The sequence below is a fragment of the Pelophylax lessonae genome, assembly GCF_965119305.1.
Source record: "Pelophylax lessonae genome assembly, chromosome: 12".
In the NCBI taxonomy this organism is placed as follows: domain Eukaryota; kingdom Metazoa; phylum Chordata; class Amphibia; order Anura; family Ranidae; genus Pelophylax; species Pelophylax lessonae.
In genome coordinates, this window is record NC_138779.1 from 71,495,725 (window position 1) to 71,521,428 (window position 25,704).

General features: G+C 43.4%; 1 protein-coding gene across 1 annotated transcript in view; it reads right to left on the minus strand.

The window, feature by feature from the left end:
• The window catches only part of TTLL10 (tubulin tyrosine ligase like 10), a 93,629-nt gene that overhangs the window by 43,963 nt on the left and 23,962 nt on the right, over positions 1-25,704 (minus strand). Inside the window, exons 3-4 of the mRNA XM_082274151.1 lie at positions 16,718-16,836; positions 14,587-14,698 (exon numbers count right to left, since the gene is read on the minus strand). Coding sequence (XP_082130277.1) covers positions 14,587-14,698; positions 16,718-16,836 — 231 coding nt within the window. The remainder of the gene's footprint in view (positions 1-14,586; positions 14,699-16,717; positions 16,837-25,704) is intronic.

Consider the following 25,704-nt stretch of genomic DNA (forward strand, 5'->3'; position numbering starts at 1 on the left):
CATATCGGGGTAGTTTTTAAGGAACCTCTGCACCACCAAATTCAGCACATGCGCCAGGCAAGGGATGTGCGTCAAACCGGCTAGGCCCAGAGCTGCTATGAGATTTCGCCCGTTATCGCACACCACCGGGCCGGGCTTGAGGCTCGCTGGCAGCAACCACTCATTTGTCTGCTGTTCCATGCTCCTCCACAACTCCTGCGCGGTGTGTGGTTTGTCCCCCAAACAGGCAAGTTGTAAAACTGCCTGCTGTCGTTTACCCCTGGCCGTGCTGAAGTTGGTGGTGAAGGTGTTACGCTGTCCGGATGAGGAGGCGGTAGAGGATGAGGAAGCGGAGTAGGAGGAGTTAGGAACAGGAGGCAAACTGAAGCGCCCTGCAATCCTCGGTGGTGGAAGGACATGCGCCAAATTGCTATCCGCCTCAGGCCCATCCGCCACTGCATTTACCCAGTGTGCCGTTAGGGAGATATAACGCCCCTGACCGTGCTTACTGGTCCACGTATCCGTAGTTAGGTGGACCTTGGCACAGATGGCGTTGCGCAGTGCACACCTGATATTTTCCCCCACTTGGTTGTGCAGGGAAGGGATGGCTTGCCTGGAAAAGTAGTGGCGGCTGGGCACGACGTACTGTGGGACAGCCACCGACATAAGGTTTTTAAAACTGTGCGTCTCCACCAGACGGAATGACAGCATTTCAAAGGCCAATAATTTTGAAATGCTGGCATTCAGGGCCAGGGATCGCGGGTGGGTAGGGGGGTACTTCCTCTTCCTCTCAAGTGTTTGGGAGATGGAAAGCTGAACGCTTCCACGGGACATTGTGGAGATGGTTGTTGGTGACCCAGGTGGTGGTGTTGCTGACAGATCGTCTGTTTGCGGGGTGGCAGGTGCCGGTATCACTACAGATGTGGCTGGAGCGGCCGAGACTGCAGCAGAAGAGGAAGCAGGATGAGCCAGAGACGTTTCTTGGTTTTGAAGGTGTGTACTCCACTGCAGCTCGTGCTTTGCACTTAGATGCCTGATCATGCAGGTTGTGCTCAGGTTGAGAAGGTTTATGCCTCGCTTCAAGCTCTGATTGCACAGGGTGCAAACCACTCGTGTCCTGTCATCAGCACATTTTCTAAAGAACTTCCACGCTAGAGAACTCCTTTGAGCTGACTTTGGTGCGCTCGTTCCCTTGCTGCGTTGGGCAGTAGCGGGCGTAGTGTCTAGGGCACGGCCGCTCCGCTTCTGCACCCTGCTCCCTCTTCTGCTGTGCTGGTGGCTCTGTGCGACCACCGCCTCTTCCTCCAAACTACTCAGGTCACCTGCATGACGTTCATTCCATGTGGGGTCGAGGACCTCATCGTCCTCCACATCATCTTCCACCCAGTCTTCACCCCTGCCCTCCTTGTCGGTCTCCACAATGCTGAACGCCGCAGCAGTTGGCACCTGCGTTTCGTCATCATCGGAGACGTGCTGCGATGATCCTTGCATGTACTCATCTTGAGAAATAAGTGGTTGGGCATCGCTGCACTCAATCTCTTCCACTTCTGGGGCAGGGCTAGGTGGATGGCCCTGGGAAACCCTGCTGACAGAGTCCTCAAAAAGAATAAGAGACTGCTGTATGGCTTGGGGCTCAGACTGCTGGCCTGATTTGCAAGGGGGTGAGGTGAAAGACGGTTGGACATTGGCTGCAGGTGCCAACTCTGACCTTTCTGCAGTAGACTGGGTGGGAGACAATGTGAAGGAACTGGAGGCACTGTCAGCAGCAAACCAATCTACTATCGCCTCAACTTGTTCTGGCCTCATCACTTCTAGGGGCGTTTGATGCCCTACCAAATACTGATGCAGGTTCTGTCGCCTACTCACACTTGAGGAAGGTGTTTCACTTGTGCGTGTAGCTGGCACAGATCGACCACGTCCTCTCCTTGCAACAGGAGCTCTACCAGCAGCACCACGACCCAGGCCACGGCCCTTATTTGACGGTCTCCTCATATTTCTGTAATTTAAGATCTTGCCCTAGAAAGGTTTTTATTGAATAGCGGAATAGGAAATATGATCCAAAAAAGTGTATGTATCTCGCACGTACAAAACCACACTAGGCCCCAATTACTATTGTTTCTACCCCTAAAAGGATGGATGAGGAGTAGGAGGAGTATGGAACAGACAGCACCCTCAAATCTTCAGAAGTATGAGATGAACCCCAAAAACTTGGAAAGGTGGATCTCACACGTACCGACACAGACTATCCCGCAATTCAATTGATCCTCAAAGGTTTTTATTGAATAGCGGAATAGGAAATATGATCAAAAAAAGTGTATGTATCTCGCACGTACACAACCACACTAGGCCCCAATTACTATTGTTTGTACCCCTAAAAGGATGGATGAGGAGTAGGAGGAGGAGTATGGAACAGGCAGCACCCTCAAATCTTCAGAAGTATGAGATGAACCCCAAAAACTTGGAAAGGTGGATCTCACACGTACCGACACAGACTATCCCGCAATTCAATTGATCCTCAAAGGTTTTTATTGAATAGCGGAATAGGAAATATGATCAAAAAAAGTGTATGTATCTCGCACGTACACAACCACACTAGGCCCCAATTACTATTGTTTGTACCCCTAAAAGGATGGTTGAGCAGTAGGAGCAGGAGTATGGAACAGGCAGCACCCTCAAATCTTCAGAAGTATGAGATGAACCCCAACAACTTGGAAAGGTGGATCTCACACGTACCGACACAGACTATCTCGCAATTGAATTGATCCCCAAAGGTTTTAATTGAATAGCGGAATAGAAAATATGATCAAAAAGAAAGTGTATGTATCTCGCACGTACACCACCACACTAGGCCCCAACTACTATTGTTTGTACCCCTAAAAGGATGGTTGAGCAGTAGGAGGAGGAGTAAGGAACAGGCAGCACCCTCAAATCTTCAGAAGTATGAGATGAACCCCAAAAACTTGGAAAGGTGGATCTCTCTCACACGTACCAACACAGACTATCCCCCAATTTAACTGATCCCCAAAGGTTTTTGATTAAATAGCGGAATAGAAAATATGATCCAAAAAAAGTGTATGTATATCACACGTACACAACCACACTAGGCCCCAATTACTATTGTTTGTACCCCTAAAAGGCTAGATGAGGAGTAGGGGGGGTATGGAACAGGCAGCACCCTCAAACCTTCAGAAGTATGAGATGAACCCCAACAACTTGGAAAGGTGGATCTCTCTCACACGTACCAACACAGACTATCCCCCAATTTAACTGATCCCCAAAGGTTTTTGATTAAATAGCGGAATAGAAAATATGATCCAAAAAAAGTGTATGTATATCACACGTACACAACCACACTGGGCCCCAATTACTATTGTTTGTACCCCTAAAAGGCTAGATGAGGAGTAGGGGGAGTATGGAACAGGCAGCACCCTCAAACCTTCAGAAGTATGAGATGAACCCCAACAACTTGGAAAGGTGGATCTCTCTCACACGTACCAACACAGACTATCCCCCAATTTAACTGATCCCCAAAGGTTTTTGATTAAATAGCGGAATAGAAAATATGATCCAAAAAAAGTGTATGTATATCACACGTACACAACCACACTAGGCCCCAATTACTATTGTTTGTACCCCTAAAAGGCTAGATGAGGAGTAGGGGGGGTATGGAACAGGCAGCACCCTCAAATCTTCAGAAGTATGAGATGAACCCCAAAAACTTGGAAAGGTGGATCTCTCTCACACGTACCAACACAGACTATCCCCCAATTTAACTGATCCCCAAAGGTTTTTGATTAAATAGCGGAATAGAAAATATGATCCAAAAAAAGTGTATGTATATCACACGTACACAACCACACTAGGCCCCAATTACTATTGTTTGTACCCCTAAAAGGCTAGATGAGGAGTAGGGGGGGTATGGAACAGGCAGCACCCTCAAACCTTCAGAAGTATGAGATGAACCCCAACAACTTGGAAAGGTGGATCTCTCTCACACGTACCAACACAGACTATCCCCCAATTTAACTGATCCCCAAAGGTTTTTGATTAAATAGCGGAATAGAAAATATGATCCAAAAAAAGTGTATGTATATCACACGTACACAACCACACTAGGCCCCAATTACTATTGTTTGTACCCCTAAAAGGCTAGGAGTAGGGGGAGTATGGAACAGGCAGCACCCTCAAACCTTCAGAAGTATGAGATGAACCCCAACAACTTGGAAAGGTGGATCTCTCTCACACGTACCAACACAGACTATCCCCCAATTTAACTGATCCCCAAAGGTTTTTGATTAAATAGCGGAATAGAAAATATGATCCAAAAAAAGTGTATGTATATCACACGTACACAACCACACTAGGCCCCAATTACTATTGTTTGTACCCCTAAAAGGCTAGATGAGGAGTAGGGGGAGTATGGAACAGGCAGCACCCTCAAACCTTCAGAAGTATGAGATGAACCCCAACAACTTGGAAAGGTGGATCTCTCTCACACGTACCAACACAGACTATCCCCCAATTTAACTGATCCCCAAAGGTTTTTGATTAAATAGCGGAATAGAAAATATGATCCAAAAAAAGTGTATGTATATCACACGTACACAACCACACTAGGCCCCAATTACTATTGTTTGTACCCCTAAAAGGCTAGATGAGGAGTAGGGGGGGTATGGAACAGGCAGCACCCTCAAACCTTCAGAAGTATGAGATGAACCCCAACAACTTGGAAAGGTGGATCTCTCTCACACGTACCAACACAGACTATCCCCCAATTTAACTGATCCCCAAAGGTTTTTGATTAAATAGCGGAATAGAAAATATGATCCAAAAAAAGTGTATGTATATCACACGTACACAACCACACTAGGCCCCAATTACTATTGTTTGTACCCCTAAAAGGCTAGATGAGGAGTAGGGGGGGTATGGAACAGGCAGCACCCTCAAATCTTCAGAAGTATGAGATGAACCCCAAAAACTTGGAAAGGTGGATCTCTCTCACACGTACCAACACAGACTATCCCCCAATTTAACTGATCCCCAAAGGTTTTTGATTAAATAGCGGAATAGAAAATATGATCCAAAAAAAGTGTATGTATATCACACGTACACAACCACACTAGGCCCCAATTACTATTGTTTGTACCCCTAAAAGGCTAGATGAGGAGTAGGGGGGGTATGGAACAGGCAGCACCCTCAAACCTTCAGAAGTATGAGATGAACCCCAACAACTTGGAAAGGTGGATCTCTCTCACACGTACCAACACAGACTATCCCCCAATTTAACTGATCCCCAAAGGTTTTTGATTAAATAGCGGAATAGAAAATATGATCCAAAAAAAGTGTATGTATATCACACGTACACAACCACACTAGGCCCCAATTACTATTGTTTGTACCCCTAAAAGGCTAGGAGTAGGGGGAGTATGGAACAGGCAGCACCCTCAAACCTTCAGAAGTATGAGATGAACCCCAACAACTTGGAAAGGTGGATCTCTCTCACACGTACCAACACAGACTATCCCCCAATTTAACTGATCCCCAAAGGTTTTTGATTAAATAGCGGAATAGAAAATATGATCCAAAAAAAGTGTATGTATATCACACGTACACAACCACACTAGGCCCCAATTACTATTGTTTGTACCCCTAAAAGGCTAGATGAGGAGTAGGGGGAGTATGGAACAGGCAGCACCCTCAAACCTTCAGAAGTATGAGATGAACCCCAACAACTTGGAAAGGTGGATCTCTCTCACACGTACCAACACAGACTATCCCCCAATTTAACTGATCCCCAAAGGTTTTTGATTAAATAGCGGAATAGAAAATATGATCCAAAAAAAGTGTATGTATATCACACGTACACAACCACACTAGGCCCCAATTACTATTGTTTGTACCCCTAAAAGGCTAGATGAGGAGTAGGGGGGGTATGGAACAGGCAGCACCCTCAAACCTTCAGAAGTATGAGATGAACCCCAACAACTTGGAAAGGTGGATCTCTCTCACACGTACCAACACAGACTATCCCCCAATTTAACTGATCCCCAAAGGTTTTTGATTAAATAGCGGAATAGAAAATATGATCCAAAAAAAGTGTATGTATATCACACGTACACAACCACACTAGGCCCCAATTACTATTGTTTGTACCCCTAAAAGGCTAGATGAGGAGTAGGGGGGGTATGGAACAGGCAGCACCCTCAAATCTTCAGAAGTATGAGATGAACCCCAAAAACTTGGAAAGGTGGATCTCTCTCACACGTACCAACACAGACTATCCCCCAATTTAACTGATCCCCAAAGGTTTTTGATTAAATAGCGGAATAGAAAATATGATCCAAAAAAAGTGTATGTATATCACACGTACACAACCACACTAGGCCCCAATTACTATTGTTTGTACCCCTAAAAGGCTAGATGAGGAGTAGGGGGGGTATGGAACAGGCAGCACCCTCAAACCTTCAGAAGTATGAGATGAACCCCAACAACTTGGAAAGGTGGATCTCTCTCACACGTACCAACACAGACTATCCCCCAATTTAACTGATCCCCAAAGGTTTTTGATTAAATAGCGGAATAGAAAATATGATCCAAAAAAAGTGTATGTATATCACACGTACACAACCACACTAGGCCCCAATTACTATTGTTTGTACCCCTAAAAGGCTAGATGAGGAGTAGGGGGGGTATGGAACAGGCAGCACCCTCAAACCTTCAGAAGTATGAGATGAACCCCAACAACTTGGAAAGGTGGATCTCTCTCACACGTACCAACACAGACTATCCCCCAATTTAACTGATCCCCAAAGGTTTTTGATTAAATAGCGGAATAGAAAATATGATCCAAAAAAAGTGTATGTATATCACACGTACACAACCACACTGGGCCCCAATTACTATTGTTTGTACCCCTAAAAGGCTAGATGAGGAGTAGGGGGGGTATGGAACAGGCAGCACCCTCAAATCTTCAGAAGTATGAGATGAACCCCAACAACTTGGAAAGGTGGATCTCTCTCACACGTACCAACACAGACTATCCCCCAATTTAACTGATCCCCAAAGGTTTTTGATTAAATAGCGGAATAGAAAATATGATCCAAAAAAAGTGTATGTATATCACACGTACACAACCACACTAGGCCCCAATTACTATTGTTTGTACCCCTAAAAGGCTAGATGAGGAGTAGGGGGGGTATGGAACAGGCAGCACCCTCAAACCTTCAGAAGTATGAGATGAACCCCAACAACTTGGAAAGGTGGATCTCTCTCACACGTACCAACACAGACTATCCCCCAATTTAACTGATCCCCAAAGGTTTTTGATTAAATAGCGGAATAGAAAATATGATCCAAAAAAAGTGTATGTATATCACACGTACACAACCACACTAGGCCCCAATTACTATTGTTTGTACCCCTAAAAGGCTAGATGAGGAGTAGGGGGGGTATGGAACAGGCAGCACCCTCAAACCTTCAGAAGTATGAGATGAACCCCAACAACTTGGAAAGGTGGATCTCTCTCACACGTACCAACACAGACTATCCCCCAATTTAACTGATCCCCAAAGGTTTTTGATTAAATAGCGGAATAGAAAATATGATCCAAAAAAAGTGTATGTATATCACACGTACACAACCACACTGGGCCCCAATTACTATTGTTTGTACCCCTAAAAGGCTAGATGAGGAGTAGGGGGAGTATGGAACAGGCAGCACCCTCAAACCTTCAGAAGTATGAGATGAACCCCAACAACTTGGAAAGGTGGATCTCTCTCACACGTACCAACACAGACTATCCCCCAATTTAACTGATCCCCAAAGGTTTTTGATTAAATAGCGGAATAGAAAATATGATCCAAAAAAAGTGTATGTATATCACACGTACACAACCACACTAGGCCCCAATTACTATTGTTTGTACCCCTAAAAGGCTAGATGAGGAGTAGGGGGGGTATGGAACAGGCAGCACCCTCAAACCTTCAGAAGTATGAGATGAACCCCAACAACTTGGAAAGGTGGATCTCTCTCACACGTACCAACACAGACTATCCCCCAATTTAACTGATCCCCAAAGGTTTTTGATTAAATAGCGGAATAGAAAATATGATCCAAAAAAAGTGTATGTATATCACACGTACACAACCACACTAGGCCCCAATTACTATTGTTTGTACCCCTAAAAGGCTAGGAGTAGGGGGAGTATGGAACAGGCAGCACCCTCAAACCTTCAGAAGTATGAGATGAACCCCAACAACTTGGAAAGGTGGATCTCTCTCACACGTACCAACACAGACTATCCCCCAATTTAACTGATCCCCAAAGGTTTTTGATTAAATAGCGGAATAGAAAATATGATCCAAAAAAAGTGTATGTATATCACACGTACACAACCACACTAGGCCCCAATTACTATTGTTTGTACCCCTAAAAGGCTAGATGAGGAGTAGGGGGGGTATGGAACAGGCAGCACCCTCAAACCTTCAGAAGTATGAGATGAACCCCAACAACTTGGAAAGGTGGATCTCTCTCACACGTACCAACACAGACTATCCCCCAATTTAACTGATCCCCAAAGGTTTTTGATTAAATAGCGGAATAGAAAATATGATCCAAAAAAAGTGTATGTATATCACACGTACACAACCACACTAGGCCCCAATTACTATTGTTTGTACCCCTAAAAGGCTAGATGAGGAGTAGGGGGGGTATGGAACAGGCAGCACCCTCAAACCTTCAGAAGTATGAGATGAACCCCAACAACTTGGAAAGGTGGATCTCTCTCACACGTACCAACACAGACTATCCCCCAATTTAACTGATCCCCAAAGGTTTTTGATTAAATAGCGGAATAGAAAATATGATCCAAAAAAAGTGTATGTATATCACACGTACACAACCACACTAGGCCCCAATTACTATTGTTTGTACCCCTAAAAGGCTAGGAGTAGGGGGAGTATGGAACAGGCAGCACCCTCAAACCTTCAGAAGTATGAGATGAACCCCAACAACTTGGAAAGGTGGATCTCTCTCACACGTACCAACACAGACTATCCCCCAATTTAACTGATCCCCAAAGGTTTTTGATTAAATAGCGGAATAGAAAATATGATCCAAAAAAAGTGTATGTATATCACACGTACACAACCACACTAGGCCCCAATTACTATTGTTTGTACCCCTAAAAGGCTAGATGAGGAGTAGGGGGAGTATGGAACAGGCAGCACCCTCAAATCTTCAGAAGTATGAGATTGTGTTCACTGTACCCCACAAAGATTGAGTTCACTGCACCCCACAATGATTGTGTTCACTGCACCCCACAAAGATTGTGTTCACTGCACCTCACAAAGATTGTGTTCACTGTACCCCCCAAAGATTGTGTTCACTGCACCCCACAAAGATTCTGTTCACTGTACCCCACAAAGATTGTGTTCACTGCACCCTAAAAGGATGTTGTTCACTGCACCCCACAAAGATTGTGTTCACTGCACCCTAAAAGGATGTTGTTCACTGCACCCCAAAAAGATTGTGTTCACTGTACCCCCCCAAAGATTGTGTTCACTGCACCCCACAAAGATTGTGTTCACTGCACCCCAAAAAGATTGTGTTCACTGTACCCCCCAAAGATTGTGTTCACTGCACCCCAAAAAGATTGTGTTCACTGTACCCCCCAAAGATTGTGTTCACTGCACCCCACAAAGATTCTGTTCACTGTACCCCACAAAGATTGTGTTCACTGCACCCCAAAAAGATTGTGTTCACTGTACCCCCCCAAAGATTGTGTTCACTGCACCCCACAAAGATTCTGTTCACTGCACCCCACAAAGGATTTTGTTCACTGCACCCCAAAAAGATTGTGTTCACTGCACCCCAAAAAGGATTTTGATCACTGCACCCCAAAAAGGATGTTGTTCACTGCACCCCAAAAATGATTTTGTTCACTCCACCCCAAAAAGATTGTGTTCACTGCACCCCACAAAGATTGTGTTCACTGCACCCCAAAAAGATTGTGTTCACTGTACCCCCCAAAGATTGTGTTCACTGCACCCCACAAAGATTCTGTTCACTGTACCCCACAAAGATTGTGTTCACTGCACCCCAAAAAGATTGTGTTCACTGCACCCCAAAAAGGATGTTGTTCACTGCACCCCAAAAAGGATGTTGTTCACTCCACCCCAAAAAGATTGTGTTCACTGCACCCCACAAAGATTGTGTTCACTGCACCCCAAAAAGATTGTGTTCACTGCACCCCAAAAATGATTTTGTTCACTGCACCCCAAAAAGGATTTTGTTCACTGCACCCCAAAAAGGATGTTGTTCACTCCACCCCAAAAAGATTGTGTTCACTGCACCCCAAAAAGATTGTGTTCACTGCACCCCACAAAGGATTTTGTTCACTGCACCCCAAAAAGATTGTGTTCACTGCACCCCAAAAAGGATGTTGTTCACTGCACCCCAAAAAGGATTTTGTTCACTGCACCCCAAAAAGATTGTGTTCACTGCACCCCACAAAGGATTTTGTTCACTGCACCCCACAAAGATTGTGTTCACTGCACACCAAAAAGGATTGTGTTCACTGCACCCCAAAAAGATTTTGTTCACTGCACCCCAAAAAGATTGTGTTCACTGCAGCCCAAAAAGATTGTGTTCACTGCAGCCCAAAAAGATTGTGTTCACTGCAGCCCAAAAAGATTGTGTTCACTGCAGCTCACACACAGAAAAATGGATGTGGATCACTGACACCTGCCTATCTCCAATCCCACACCACACAGCAATATCGATTGTAGTTTGTAGAACACAGTTTCCCTAAAATTCAGCAGACTCTGTCCCTAACAGGATTGAGAAGAGATCGTAGATCAGGATTGAGTGCAGATTCACCCCACCCCCCACACAGCAATATCGATTGTAGTTTGTAGAAGACACTGACCCTATAATTCAGCAGACTCTATCCCTAAAATGCCTACAACTCGCCCTGCCTAAACACTCCGACCTGTCCCTCAATTCTATCCGGACACAAATGGTTTTTTCCTGCCTATCTTTCCCTAATCAGCAGCCAGCACATTGATGTGTGCTCTGTCCCTTAGCTAAGCAGCAGAATGACGCTGCTGCGGCGGCTGCCTCGAACTTATAAAGACTTGGTCACATGCTTCAGACGGCCAATCACAGCTACTAAGACATTTGCAGGCATGGCTGGGATGGCTTAAGGCACACCAGTTAAACGATTGTTGATTGGCTGTTGAAAGCCCGCCATGAAAAGAGCGCCAAAGCATGCAAAACCCGGAAATTAAACGACCGAACACGGATTTTTACCCGAACATACAGTAAAGTGTCCGTGTCCGTGTTCGGGTAAAAAAAATCCAATTATTCGGTACGAACACGAATAATACAGTCCGTGTTCGCTCAACACTAGTTACAATTAATCATTGTCCAACACCATATCACGCATATAACATGTAATTAGCCATGTACCGGACAACATGTAAAGACAACAAAGTCTGTAAGTCAAGTATGTAAATAAGGCAGATCTCCATTCTGAAAGGGGAGGAAGGGATGAATTTTGTGTTCCTGCAAAGCAGGGAAACAAAATCCATTTTTACCCTTAGTAAAAGTACCTAAGGCTCCTTTCACACGGTCCGCATTCCGTTGCCTACTGTTCTCTGCTCAGCGGGGGCAGGATCCCCACTGAGCAGGTGGATGACAGCTCCGTCTCCACATTGTGTGCGGAGAGGAAGGTGTCAGAGTCCCACTGCTCTCTATGGGGAATCGGATGAGAGTGGACCGCCTGTCCGCTCTCATCCGATCCCATCCCCTGGACGGATGGAAAATAGAGTTTCCATCCGTCCAGATTTCACGGACAGGATCGGATGCGGATGGCAGCGGGTGTCAGCGGAGATGTCCCTGCTGACATCCGCTGCCCCATAGGGATGCATGGAGGATCCGATCAGATCCGCCTAAAAAACTGACAGGCGGATCTGATCGGATCGCTCATGTGAAAGGACCCTTATACAGTACACACATAAACACTGGCTAGGCACACAGTTAACCCTTTGATTGTTCTAGCTGTTTAACCCCTTCTTAGCATATTTTTAGCATTGATCACTGTATTAGTGTCACTGGTTCCCGCAAAGTGCCAAAAGTGTCAGTTAGTGTCCGATTGTCCGCCCCAATATTACAGTCCCACTATAAGTACCACTATAGTTCATTGATTATTATAAGCCATCATTACTAGTATAAAAATAAATAAAAAAATCCATCAATATATACCATAGTTTGCAGACACTATAACATTCACGTAAACCAATCAATATATACTTATTATTACCAAAAACATGTAGCAGAATATATATTGGCCTAAATTTATGAAGAAATTTGATTTTTTTTTTATTGAATGTGTTTTACAACAATAAGTAAAAATATTGTTTGTTTTTTTTTTCCAAAATTGTCTGTGTTTTTTTTTTTTTATTTATTTATAGTGCAAAAAATAAAAATATTTGTGGGAAGAAAATAAAGATTTTATTGGGGTACAGAGTCACATGGCCACGCATCCTCTGTTTTGTAAGTATGTTTTTTACTGCGCAATAAAACTTCAACCTACAGTACTTCACTATTGGCTCCTTTTCTCTGTTCTGAGCTTGAGGAATGGATTACCTGAGAGCTATACTGCGGAGTTCTTGGCTGGATCCTTGTGACCTACCGGATTATTAGGGTCAAGCCCAGTGGCGGCTGGTGCGTTGGGGGCGCAGGGGCACCGCCTTCCTTATCCATGCGTCTGGCCCCCTAATCTGCATGCAGGACACATGGAGCTCAATGGGTTTTTTTTTTAATCACCTGATTAGAGCCAGAGGCTCTAATAGGCTTCAGAAAAGGGTGGACCCGGGGCGCAGAGCAGTGCGCCCCGAGCCCACCCATTGTGTGACAATAGTGAATGAAAATTCGCTATTGTCACACGGATCCTCCTCCTGGCCAATTAGGAAGTGGGTCCGAGACCCGCTTCCTGATTGGCCGAAACGCAAAAACCATGCCATTGGCTGAGAGAAGGCGGCGTGAGGATTCAAGGAGACGCGGGGGACTGAGGAGAAGCCGCCGCTGCAGGTAAGTGCACTGGTCTGTTTGCATTGAAGGGGGCACGGCACACTGGTCTGTCTGCATTGAAGGGGGCACGTTTGTCTGTCTGCATTGAAGGGGGCATGGCACGCTGGTCTGTCTGCATTGAAAGGGGCACGGCACGCTGGTCTGTCTGCATTGAAAGGGGCACGGCACGCTGGTCCATCTGCATTGAAAGGGGCACGGCACGCTGGTCTGTCTGCATTGAATGGGGGCACGCTGGTCTGTCTGCATTGAAAAGGGGCATGCAGGTCTGTCTGCATTGAAAGGGGCACGGCACGCTGGTCACTCTGCATTGAAAGGGGCACGGCACGCTGGTCACTCTGCATTGAGAGGGGCACGGCACGCTGGTCACTCTGCATTGAAAGGGGCACGGCACGCTGGTCTGTCTGCATTGAATGGGGGCACGCTGGTCTGTCTGCATTGAAAGGGGGCATGCGAGTCTGTCTGCATTGAAAGGAGACACGCAGGTCTGTCTGCATTGAAAGGGGGCATGATAGTCTGTCGGCATTGAGAGGGGGCACGCTGGTCTGTCGGCATTGAAAGGGGGCACGCTGGTCACTCTGCATTGAAAGGGGGCACGCTGGTCACTCTGCATTGAAAGGGGCATGGCATGCTGGTCTCTCTGCATTGAAAGGGGCACGGCATGCTGGTCACTCGGCATTGAAAGGGGCACGGCACGCTGGTCACTCAGCATTGAAAGGGGGCACGCTGGTCACTCTGCATTGAAAGGGGCACGGCACGCTGGTCTGTCTGCATTGAAAGGGGCATGGCACGCTGGTCTCTCTGCATGGAAAGGGGCACGGCATGCTGGTCTCTCTGCATGGAAAGGGGCACGGCACGCTGGTCTCTCTGCATTGAAAGGGGCACAGCACGCTGGTCTCTCTGCATTGAAAGGGGCACAGCACGCTGGTCACTCTGCACTGAAAGGGGCACAGCACGCTGGTCACTCTGCACTGAAAGGGGCACGGCACGCTGGTCACTTTAAAAGTCACAATTTTTAAAGCGTTTATTGCCGCAAAGCAATGCCTATTACATTTTTCTGTTTGTGCCCCCCCCCCCCCCCTCAAAAAAAAAATTTGAGCACCAGCTGCCACTGGTCAAGCCTGTCTGACTCCCAGACTGAATAGCTGGGAGACCCATCATTTCTGGTAAGTAGGGACACAGAAGGGGTGTGTGCCACATCACAGTGTGGAGCTCTTCAGCACTTATACGAAGATTGGAGCACAAGAGCACTTTATATGGAGATTTTATTTTGAATATTGATTTTCATTGGACATTTCTGGACTTTCGAATTTCTGGTCCTTTATATGTTGTATATGCTGCAAGCGCTGTATTGTTGTATTTTCAATTATAAATGATGCTTTACATTAACGGAGTAACTACCCTCTAACAAAGAAAGTGAATAGTAATTCTTAAAAAAGCCACAAATTGCTCCCTAACCACTGTATTGGGGACAAGTACACTTTTACAACTAAACTGTAACCAGAGATCATTGCACACCTGGATTTGTTGATTTTTTGCATGACTCTTTCATAGTCTCGCAGGCTGCTCAAAAGTCCAATCTTCGTGGTGAGCACCTTATTGTTGGGTATTTGATACAAAAGTTGTTCACCTAAACATAAAACATTAAGGTAAGCATTATTGTAAAGTATGCATGTTTTTTTATACCAAGCAGATCCAAAACCTCCTTATAGCTGGCTATGTGTTTCAATGAAGTTTGAATAATAACAAATTAGGGAAGTATATCTTATACTCTACGGAGAAGAGCTGAGCTGACATGTGTGGAAACCATGCGTGTCTCAGTCACAAAAATATTGCATAGAAACAAAAGATGAGGGCCAAAGGGACTTTAACGAGACATCCGCAAAATTGTAAAATCACATTAGTTTATTATAAAAAATATTAAATAATACATAATGTTACACACAACAAAGATGATCATCAACAAAAAACATTAAATATTTCCATTGCATATATATACTTGAAGGTCTGAGCATCAACAATATCAATTGTCTGTGCTAGATGAATCTCAACGCGTTTCACAAAGACACAATTTCGCTTCATCAGGAGAGAAGCACAGATATCCTAAGATGTAGCAGTAGCCTGTAAATTAAAGATATTCAAGGTCTACTTGTCAGGACCCTGCTGTTTTTCACATATCAACATATCCAGACTTTCAAGAGAAAATGCGCTGAAGCAGAAAAAAACGCTAAATTCCTCCCAACAAAAAGGGAAAAAAATTGTGCTGTTCAGTCTCTCCGGGAGTTGGAGGGAGAGGGATACCGGGCCAACAGGACACACGGAGCAGGCGACCCTCCAGATAGCAAGGCCAAAAGATGGAAAAGGGCCTGAACCTGATTGGTAGCATCTATGTATGAAACCGGCGTGATGGAAGGTCCATCCTTCACCATGTACTTGTATGAAAAAGTACTCTATTCTCTTTGTATTGCTTCCTTTGTGTGAAATCCCTGGCATTCCAGCTAGTCCCTCTGCTTTCTTATTAAAAACTGACCACACTAAGCAGGAGAGCACAACATAGTCCGTTCTCTAGCTATGCTGGGAACTCAGTCTACTCTCCTCCATTGATCAGACATGTTCTGACAACTCCCTATGCACAGTCATTCACTGGGAAGCTCAGTGTGCTGCTGCTTCTCCTCCCCCCAGCTCTTATGCAGCTAAAAAATGTAATCAATTAAAAAAAGGAGAAAGGTTATTTTTAAATGTTTTTTTTTATATCTATACAAAAATGTTTTGCTGTTCATTTATATTTTAAACTAAATGGGTTGTTTTACAAGGTGATCATATACAATGCCTTTAAGCTGGCCATATATGGCTCCATTTTATTTTCATTCAGCCAGCGGCTGAACGGTGTATTATATACAGTATAATATATTGTATTAACTCCTAACCTAACAAAATACATAATAAGTAAGTAAATAAATAGAAATAAATAAATAAATTGACCCCTAACCCTAACCTTTAACCCCTAAATCCTTAATTCCTTTGCAAATAAAATAAAAATAAATAAATAAATAAATAAAAAAAGCAGATGAAACAGCTGAAAAACATAGCAACAAATAGTGAAACATGATATTTTTCTCTATTGGCTAATTGAAAAGCACCAAATCTCAAAATGCTCTAAAAGCACCATACACAAACGATCAAAATACATACAAATGCTCGAAAAAACGGCCAAAAAATGCTCAAACGAGATGCTCCGGTGTGAATGCAGCCTGAATGTAGCCCGAGGTTTGTTTGCCGGCAACAGTGCAGTGCTTGACTTCTATGGTTTAGGGCTTCGGTAGCTGATACTTTTTGGTACCAGGTCAAACTTGATTATGACTTTACATGCTAGATGCTTGTTTCAGGTCAATTAAAACTACTGAAGATACATGACATCAGCATGACATCCATAAAACTAACATTTGGAGGAGGTGGTCATTTAATGGCATTCTCCATATTTCTCCCATTATAGAATACTTTTAAATACATCTAGTACTTAGAGGAGTAAATTAAAAAGAATACCACGGTCAGATGTTTCTGTATAACATGGCTGGATGAATATTTGAATGAACAAAAGCTTTATTACCATTGTGTTTCTGCATTGAACATGCAATGTATGCATTCTAACCTTCTCGGAAGGCATTATAGGTGGCCGAGCTCTTGGTTTCGCACCATTTTAGCTTGTAGTCATCTCTCTTGTTGTCATGGATCTGCTGCCATCCTTTGTTCAGGCAATATGCACTTACCCTAGAAAACAAGGTCTATTAGCCAGGATAATATTCAATACAAGACCCAAATATTGCAAATGACAAAAAAAATAATTATATTCTTTTTTTAGTGTTTTCGAGATCCAAATATGAAAGAGATCAAACAAATGTCAATTGTTTCATTGTGTGCTACAGCTTTATATGTTTTATTTTTCTGTATAGTTTATAATCACACATGTACATAGGACCTAATTTGCAAATTTTCTTATGTCTAAAATTGGTCAAACATGAAACAATTTCCAGTCAATTTCAACCACTTTTTTCCACCAATAAATATAATTGCAAGTAAAAATACAAGAAGCTAAGAAATCTACAATCCACAAGCTTAACCAACTACCAGAATTTTGTAGATGAATGGGAACTGGCCAATATATTGATAGCTTCAATACAGTTTGTTGAAATAGTAAATCGAAAATGGAAAAAAAACTCCTGCAATGTTGTTGATAGTATTCAGATTTTTCCTGCCAGTTCGTTAGGGACAATTTCATTCCCATCTGTTTGTGGATGATGAAATCCACTATTTTGGAATTTAATTGCTTTTCAGTTTGAAAAGAAAATGGGATTGAACATTTGATTATGCAGTGAAAGTGCTACGTGTATGTTCATAGTTTAGGTGCCCCCCCGCACTCCGACACACACACATACCTCCAACTGCTGGATGAAAATAAAGCTACCTAAATACCCTTTTCATCAAATCCATGGTAATGTGATTTACAAGGTTCCAAGTCTTCTCCTAATCCTAGAGCATAGTGTGAGGGGGGCCTTATTTTGGCACTTGCGTCCCTGCTTGGGTGACGTGGACACTTCCCATTGGCTGTCCAGAGACAGGGTTCTCTCTGGCTTCAGAAGACTGCATAGTGTAATGATGTCATTACAAGGGAACCAGTCAGTTTGGGGGCAAACTGCAGTTTTTGATGACCTGTCCTACCAGGTACTCTGGTGAGGGACATGTATGCCACATTCAGGTAGGTGAAAACATATGAAATTGGTGACTGATAGGTGGGAGAGAGGTATGGAAGGGGATTATGTATGCCCAGATACAGGCTTTAACAGACAGGTTGGCAACTAAATCGATGTTAACAAAGCTTATAAAAAGAAAAATAAGTTAAAGAACTGAACTAGGTTTCATTTATACTGTTATATTAAGTGTCTAGATCATGGGTGGGGTAGTGACTTCAATGTTCTTTAAGATGTAGAATACTAGATTTATGAAGGGTGAGTTAAGGATGTTATCTTGTTATATTGCACCTGAAAGAAGGCCTCTAGATGGATGTAAAAAAAAAAAAAGAAAGAATATTACTATTAAGCAAAAATTAATTATTGATTGTTTTAACTCCCAAAAAAACTAAATTTTTCCCCACTGGATGAAAATCTGTATAAAAAAAAATTAAAAAACCTTTGTAGGCTTCAGAGGTAGGCACTTCTCACTTTTCCACTGTCTACTGAAGGTGCCATTGATGAACACTGAAGATCTAGGTTGTCAGTTTCAATCCCATAGTCAGAGGAGTCTAGCTTTTAATGATGGGCAATCATAGTTAATAAAGTAACAGAAGGCAGCACATTTTGGTTAAAGATTGTTTTAAACTGACAGGTTCATTTTTTAATTCTCTAAATATGAGATCAATTTCACTTCAAGTAGTGTACCGTGTTTCAAAAGAAACATACAGAGCCGCTCTAAGCTGAGACAGAGATCTCCCCACCGGTTGCAGTAAAGGGAGCTGGCGTCATTCAGAGGTGTAAGAGCATTATCAAAGAGAAGAAAGGTCGCGGCTCATCAACCCAGTGCATTATTATGTAGATGAATGTGCCCTTGGCCAGTATCGCACCAGCCACAAACCTCTGACATGTTTCGCCAAGGCTTGGTCACATAGGTCTGTGACACGGCTGGAGCGACGCTGGCTGGGGCCATGTTCATATACATCAGGGGTCTTCAAACCATGGCCCTCCAGTTGTTCAGAGACTACAATTCCCACCATGCCTGGGCATGTCTGTGAATGTCAGAGTTTTACAATGCCTCATGGGATGTGTAGTTCTGCAACAGCTGGTGTACCGTAGTTTGAGGATCCCTGATCTACATAGTAATGCACAAGGTTGGTGAGCGGCACCCTTTCTTCTCTTTGATAGTGCACCATGATTCTTTTACTTTTTGTAATGTATTTTTGCAGCAAAGGTTTTTATTAGATACTATTAGAATATATTATTATTTTATTATAATGAACAAATGCAGTTCAGACTGTGAGAAACAAATATATATATACACACACACACACACAGTATATAATTACCATGCCTTGCCATGACCATATATATCTAAATATATTATATATCTCCCTTAAACAACAAGGTGTGTGCAAGTACTAAACAAGGCGAAGGCAAAGTAAGAATATAGTCTAATGACTTAGCTGCTTGTTAAGGTATCAGGGAGGTTTTTCTGAGTTGCAAACCTGGCCCAAGAGGCCCACACTGTGTTAATGAAATCAATGATAATGCATATTGTATGTGATTTGTCCCATCTGCTAGATGCACCATGGTTTGCTTATAACCCATGGTTTAATAGGAGAGAATGTTTCCCAGTAGCTCTATCTTTGTGCCTTGAGGCTGGCCAGAGGTGGATAATAATCTTATATTGAGATTTATCACAGTATATTCTCTGTCTACCAAAGACCACCCAGGAAATAACTAAGAAGCATACATTTCAAAATGATAAGAGGGGCCCACCGGTGCTGAAGGATATTGGTGTACCGGCAGCAAAGCACTTTGGCTATTAGTGAATCACATTTCTCATGGAACTCATTCAGCTTATGACTCAGCACACACACATAAAATAAAACCTTTGCTGTATCTTGTAATAGAAACTCAGTAAACAAGAGTGATGCTTGGAGACCTCAAGAAGTCCCAGCAGATACAATATTTATTTCTTGCACATCAGACTTCCATTCCCTCCAATCAGAATGTTCCCCTGAGAAGATGAAATATTGAGAGTCTAGAATTATAACTTTGTTGTTTACTTGGCAAAGTCCCTCAACACTCTTACAGTTTATACCATATATACAGAAGGAGACCATATTCTTGTAACCCTTTGTCTTCTTGAGCGTTTTACGGTGGAAGTTCACTCTCAATCAACATTGACTATTTTTAAACTTTATAAGGCTATGCTTAGTAAATAGATAGGAAAGTATACTACCGTATTTTCCGGCGTATAAGATGACTGGGCGTATAAGACGACCCCCCTATTACATGATCTCCCGGTAATACTTATTCTTAGGTTACCTTGGAGATATTATACTTGGCGTATAAGACGACCCCCCATTTTTGGGGGATTTTTTTGAGGTTCAAAAGTAGTCTTATACGCCAGAAAATACAGTATATTCACTTGTTTTCATTTTTTTTTTTTGCATATCTTCAAACTCTTCCTGGTTTTCAGGCCTAGAAAAATGATATCATGCATCCCAGGAGTCTTCAGGAGGGAAGGGGGCTATTCTCAGCTAAGCACACCCTTCTGCATGCATCCCTGGGCTAAGGATAGATGGATTCCAGAAAGTAAATTCTGCATGAATCATCCGCACATACTCAAGGTGGTGTTTTTCAAAGTGATTTCTCAGCAAAATAAAGCACAGAAACATGGATAGATGGGTGAGTTTGATCAAAATAATACAAATTAATTAAAGGTGAAAGCTATTTTGGTTATACTTCACCTGTAGGTCACAGGAGTTCAGATCATTACCCCTATATTGTACATTACCCTCTACCATAAACCCCAACCATGACCTTTAACCTGAACCCTGAAACTCATCTAAGCACATAACCTTAGCTAACCCAATAATCTTTGCCCTAGCCCCTATACATTATCCTCTACTACAGGGGTCTACAAACTATGGCCCTCCAGTTGTTCAGGAACTACAATTCCCATCATGCTTAGTCATGTCTGTGAATGTCAGAGTTTTACAATGCCTCATGGGACGTGTAGTTCCGCAACAGCTGGAGGGCCGTAGTTTGAGGATCCCTGCTATACTATAAACCCCAACCATAACCCTTAACCTGAACCCTGAAACTGATCTTCCACTTGTGTGACTCATTTTCAGCAGAAAGCACTCAGCTGGTCCAAGTTTTAGAAAGATCCTAACCATAAGGTCCGGATCCACCCAGATGCCTAGACAGGCAACCGGCTCCATCTCTCAGCTATTCCCTGAGAGCCTGAGTCAGCTGCACCTGCCCCATCCACAGCCCAGCGCCCTGGTGAGCACTGGAAGGGCAGAGCAGAGAGTTGGTGACTGACAGTCACTGCTCTCTGTTCAGAGTAGAGGAAAGAACTGAGTGATCAATGGTGTTTGATCGCTAAGTTCTCACTACAAAGTGAGCATGGAACATGCAGCATCCACGTAGGTGAGTACAAATGTTTGATGTCCACGCTTCTCTTTTAGGCTCCATGCACACTAGCTTTTTTTTAGTTAAAAAACGCTGGAAGAAACGCTGGATAAAAAAACGCTGGTAAAAGAGCTTTTTTTTTTTTTTTTTTTTAAAGCATTTTAGTAGCGTTTAGGAGCATTAGCTATTTTTGGGCATTTTTTACAGAACATTACAGGAAAGAAAAATTCTGGTAGTAGCATTTTAGTAGCCTTTAGGAGAGTTTAGGAGCATTCAGAGTTTTCTTCAGCTTAAAAAAAATGCTGCAAAAAACACTACAAAACTTTTTTTTTGCTTCTAGACGTTGAAGCTCAAAAAAGCGAACAGTCTAACCCTAACACTAACAGTATTTAGTTACTAGGAGCAGAAAAAATGCTAATAACAGCTTCTAGGAACCAAGATATGTGTATGAGCCGCTCAGGCTGTATGGGGATTAAGTCCTGTGTCCATCACTGTGAATGCTGACCAGAAAGGAACCGGCAATGGTAGAGAGTGACTAGGTGTCCCGGGAGCCACACACCAATTCAAATCTGCTGTATGATAGTGAATGGCAGTCCTAGCCTGGTCCCCCGCCAGTCTCATTCCGCCCACCCATAAGTAAACTCTGGTGGGCGGAGGGAAACACATTGGGGGCGTGGCCTGGTGAGGGACCAGGGTAAGACTGCCATTCACTATCATACAGCAGATTTGACTTGGTGTGCGGCTCCCGGGGCACCTAATCACTCTCTACCAACAGCTTATAGGAGCTTAGAAAAATGCTAGTGTGCATGGAGCCTTAAATAGCATTTTTTGGTTTGTGGTGCACAGATATAGTTTTACTTTAATTATAACATAACAGTTTCCCCTAGCCAATTACTAGTCCAGGTTATGCACTAGTTTGAATGCTTTATTAAATTACTACTAGTAAATAAAATTAATGACTTACTTTAGAAAACAGTTAGATCTAATTGTTTGAACTACTGAAGCCATGCAAAATAACAAAAAAAAAAAAAAAAACTATGCAAAACTTTTAAGAAAAAAGAGCCTGAAATTTTACTGCAATACACATTGAAACCAATATACATTACTTACCTTTAAAATAAAAATCAACTGAATATTTACACAAATGTAACATTAGCCCTTTCCGCACATAAAAAAATCAAACATTCCCTAAAATAGCTAAACTCCCAATGGATCCTGGCTAAGTACTAGTTGTTCTTATTTAATTATGTAGTGAGGATTATTATAATAAATATGATAATACAATACTTACAAGTGTATGAAACCACCAAAGAATATAAATTATTAACTATTTTCCCATAAATAGAGGGCCAGACTTGATGAAGGGAACATGCGTGAGGGCCGACCATTTTGCCTGACATTTACAACTAAATAAAATCATCTGCGCAGTGCCCACGAATGCAGCCTCGCCAGCGCAGTGCCCATAAATGCAGCCTCACCAGTGCAGTGCCCATAATTGACGCCTCGCCAGCGCAGAGCCCATACATGTAGCCTCGACAGGGCAGTGTCCATACATGCAGCCTCGCTAGCGCAGTGTCCATACATGCAGCCTCGTCAGCGCAGTGCCCAAAATTGCATTGACACTATCCGAATCACTTGAAAAAGTCCAGGAAGCAGCGCCGAGAGGTAGAAGGGGGCGGTCGGGGCAGAAGAGAAGGAAGGACGTGCTGTCATCGGAAGTCCCGGCACCTATGATAGACGTCGGCATAGGAGGCAGGACTTCCGATGACAGCGCGACCCCCGCCCCCTTCTACCTCTCGGCGCTGCTTCCTGGACTTTTTTTTTTACATCAGCGTATAACACGCACTGTTACTTTTTCCTCCATTTAGGAGGAAAAAATGCCGTTATACGCAGATATAACGGTATGTATGTATGTACATATATATCTATATATAGATATATATGTATATATATATATATATATATATATATATATATATATATATATATATATATATATATATATATATATATATAAAATAAAAAGCATCAGTGCTTTATGGATAAAATCACACTTACTTAGACAGGCAGTAGAAGAGATGACACCTCCTCGATCAGCTCCACACGGCTTCTACAGGTGGCTGTGCGGTGAAGGAGAGAAGGAATGCAGATTTCAAATTCCTTCTACACTCCCGCGCAGTCGTGGGTGGTGCCAGGCACATAGAGCAGAGTGGGGGGCGGAGCGGGAGCAGCCGAGCTGCCGAGGGAGGCCAGAGGCCTTGCCCCCAAACCATTGCATTGGCATCAGGGCGGGGATGTGTGATGTCTCAGAGAGAGACATTGATCAGCGGTGTCTCTGGGGGCCGTATGAAAGTAAAGGACGGGCTGCAACTGGCCCGCGGGCCGGACTTTGGACATGACTGTGCTATGCCAATCTTCAAAAGGAAGAAGGTAAAACACACAGCATACATAAAACAGGATACACAACACAGAATGCACTTTACCATCAACAAAAATCACATTGAGAAACCATTAGGGAAACCTTTGACAACTATGCAAATTAAATCTCTGTATTTAACAACCATTAAAAAAAAAAAAGTCTTTATTATCTTGGCGACATTTATGTCTTTTTTAAACATGGCAGCTGCTAGTATAACCACTTGCCGACCAGCCGCTGCACATATACTGTGCTTCTGTGTTTACAAGAGACAGTGGTTAGCAGGGAGCCAAGGCTGAGGGTCCAGAGGTGGTGGAATGGCGTTCTGCCATGTTCCAGATGAAAAAAAAAAAAAATGCCCTGGATGCGAGGATCACAGGAAATGGCCTGGCTGGCCCGATTTGGCCCATAGGCCTTGTGTTTGACATGTGTTCTATATCAAATTCACGACAGCAGACTCATGACCTCAGCTGGGCAAGCTATATAAAAGTTTATGGACAGTACATACAGATGAGACTTTTTTGAGAACACTGCTGACAGTTAAAGAAAAATCTTCAATTTTTTTCAGTGTTCTATTCCACAAGGGACAAAGTACATTGCTGTGCCTCGTTCCCACGTGTTATGTAAGCTTAGCTATGACACTGGACAGGGTACCCCCACTCCCCAAACATGGCTTCCTTACAACCCAACTAGCAAGGAGACAGCTGTTTGATAATCAGCACTTGTCTTGTACCCAAGCACTTTGCCAAGACGAATGGCGGCAATAGGAGAAAAAAGTCAGACAGCCACAGGAAAAGCAAGGGCTCCCTGTCTAAACTTATAGCTAGGAGTCTTACAAAGCTCACTAAAACATGGAACAACATGGATGTTGTCCTCTGGGTAATGGAACGCTGAGAAAATTGAATGGGGAGTTCTTCTTTGAAGTGTATTTCGAGGCAATTTTTTTTTTTAGTTTTGGATGGAATGGGGGAGGGTTGGATCCTTTATCAGGTTTTTTTTTTTTTTTTTTTTTTGCTGTCTGTGTCCCTGTTGGGAAAACTTGCTATCGCTCTTTCTCCTGATGACAATTGTCATCAAGATAAAAAGTTAAGGGAAATCCAATATTTTGGAGCTGTCCCCAGAACAAAAGGAAAGGGGAAATCTTCCATTATTTTATATGTTTGATCAGCGCTGAAGTAATGATATGTGAGTGCAGCTAAATCCTGAAGCCCGGCCTGTGTGATGACACGTCCAGTAGGCGGTGTATAAAAACGACAGGCTGGGCTCCCACGAAATAGGCAGCATGACGTGATAGCATTCTGCCCAAAGAGGACTGCTGGCCTTGGGAATAGGAGGAAGTCCAGGAGAGCGATACAGCATCTTGAGAGAAAGAAGAGATTGACCAGTTTTCTTTTTTCTTATAAAGGTTAGGGGATATAAAAATGTTTGGAGTTCTACTCAAAAGCCGTTGGAAGTCAGGAGATAAAGTAAAGTACATCTGCGAATACAAAGCTGTAGTTCTGCCAATGGCTAACTTCTTGGGCCTATTTTACACGGGGTCCGTTCTGCTCAGCTTGGGATCATCCGCCAATCCCCGCTGAGCAGGCGGATGACACCTCCATCTCAGCTCTGTGTGCAGAGACGGAGCTGTCAGATCCCAGCTGTCCTCTATGGGGAGATCAGATGAGAATGGGCCGCCTGTCCTTTCTCATCCGATCCGATCCTCCAGACGGACGGAAAATAGGGTTTCCATCCGTCCGGATTTCACGGATCGCCCGTGTGAAAGGGGCCAAATTCTTACAGTATTGAAATATATTATCACACCATGTACATTTTATATCTTGCATACAGTAATAGTGTTGAGTGACAACCAGCAGAGGGCGCCCTGTGTTTACACATCTTCCAGGCTCATGGCTTATCCACTTACTTTTCCGCTATATATAGTTCAAACACTTTGACACATCACTGTTGCCTAAAAAAGCAGGCCTGATTGCAAATTATAGTTAAAGTGTAAGCAAACAGGGCACACAGAAACATATCTCCCAACTTTTTGAGATGGGAATGAGGGACACCTGTTAGGAAAAGTAT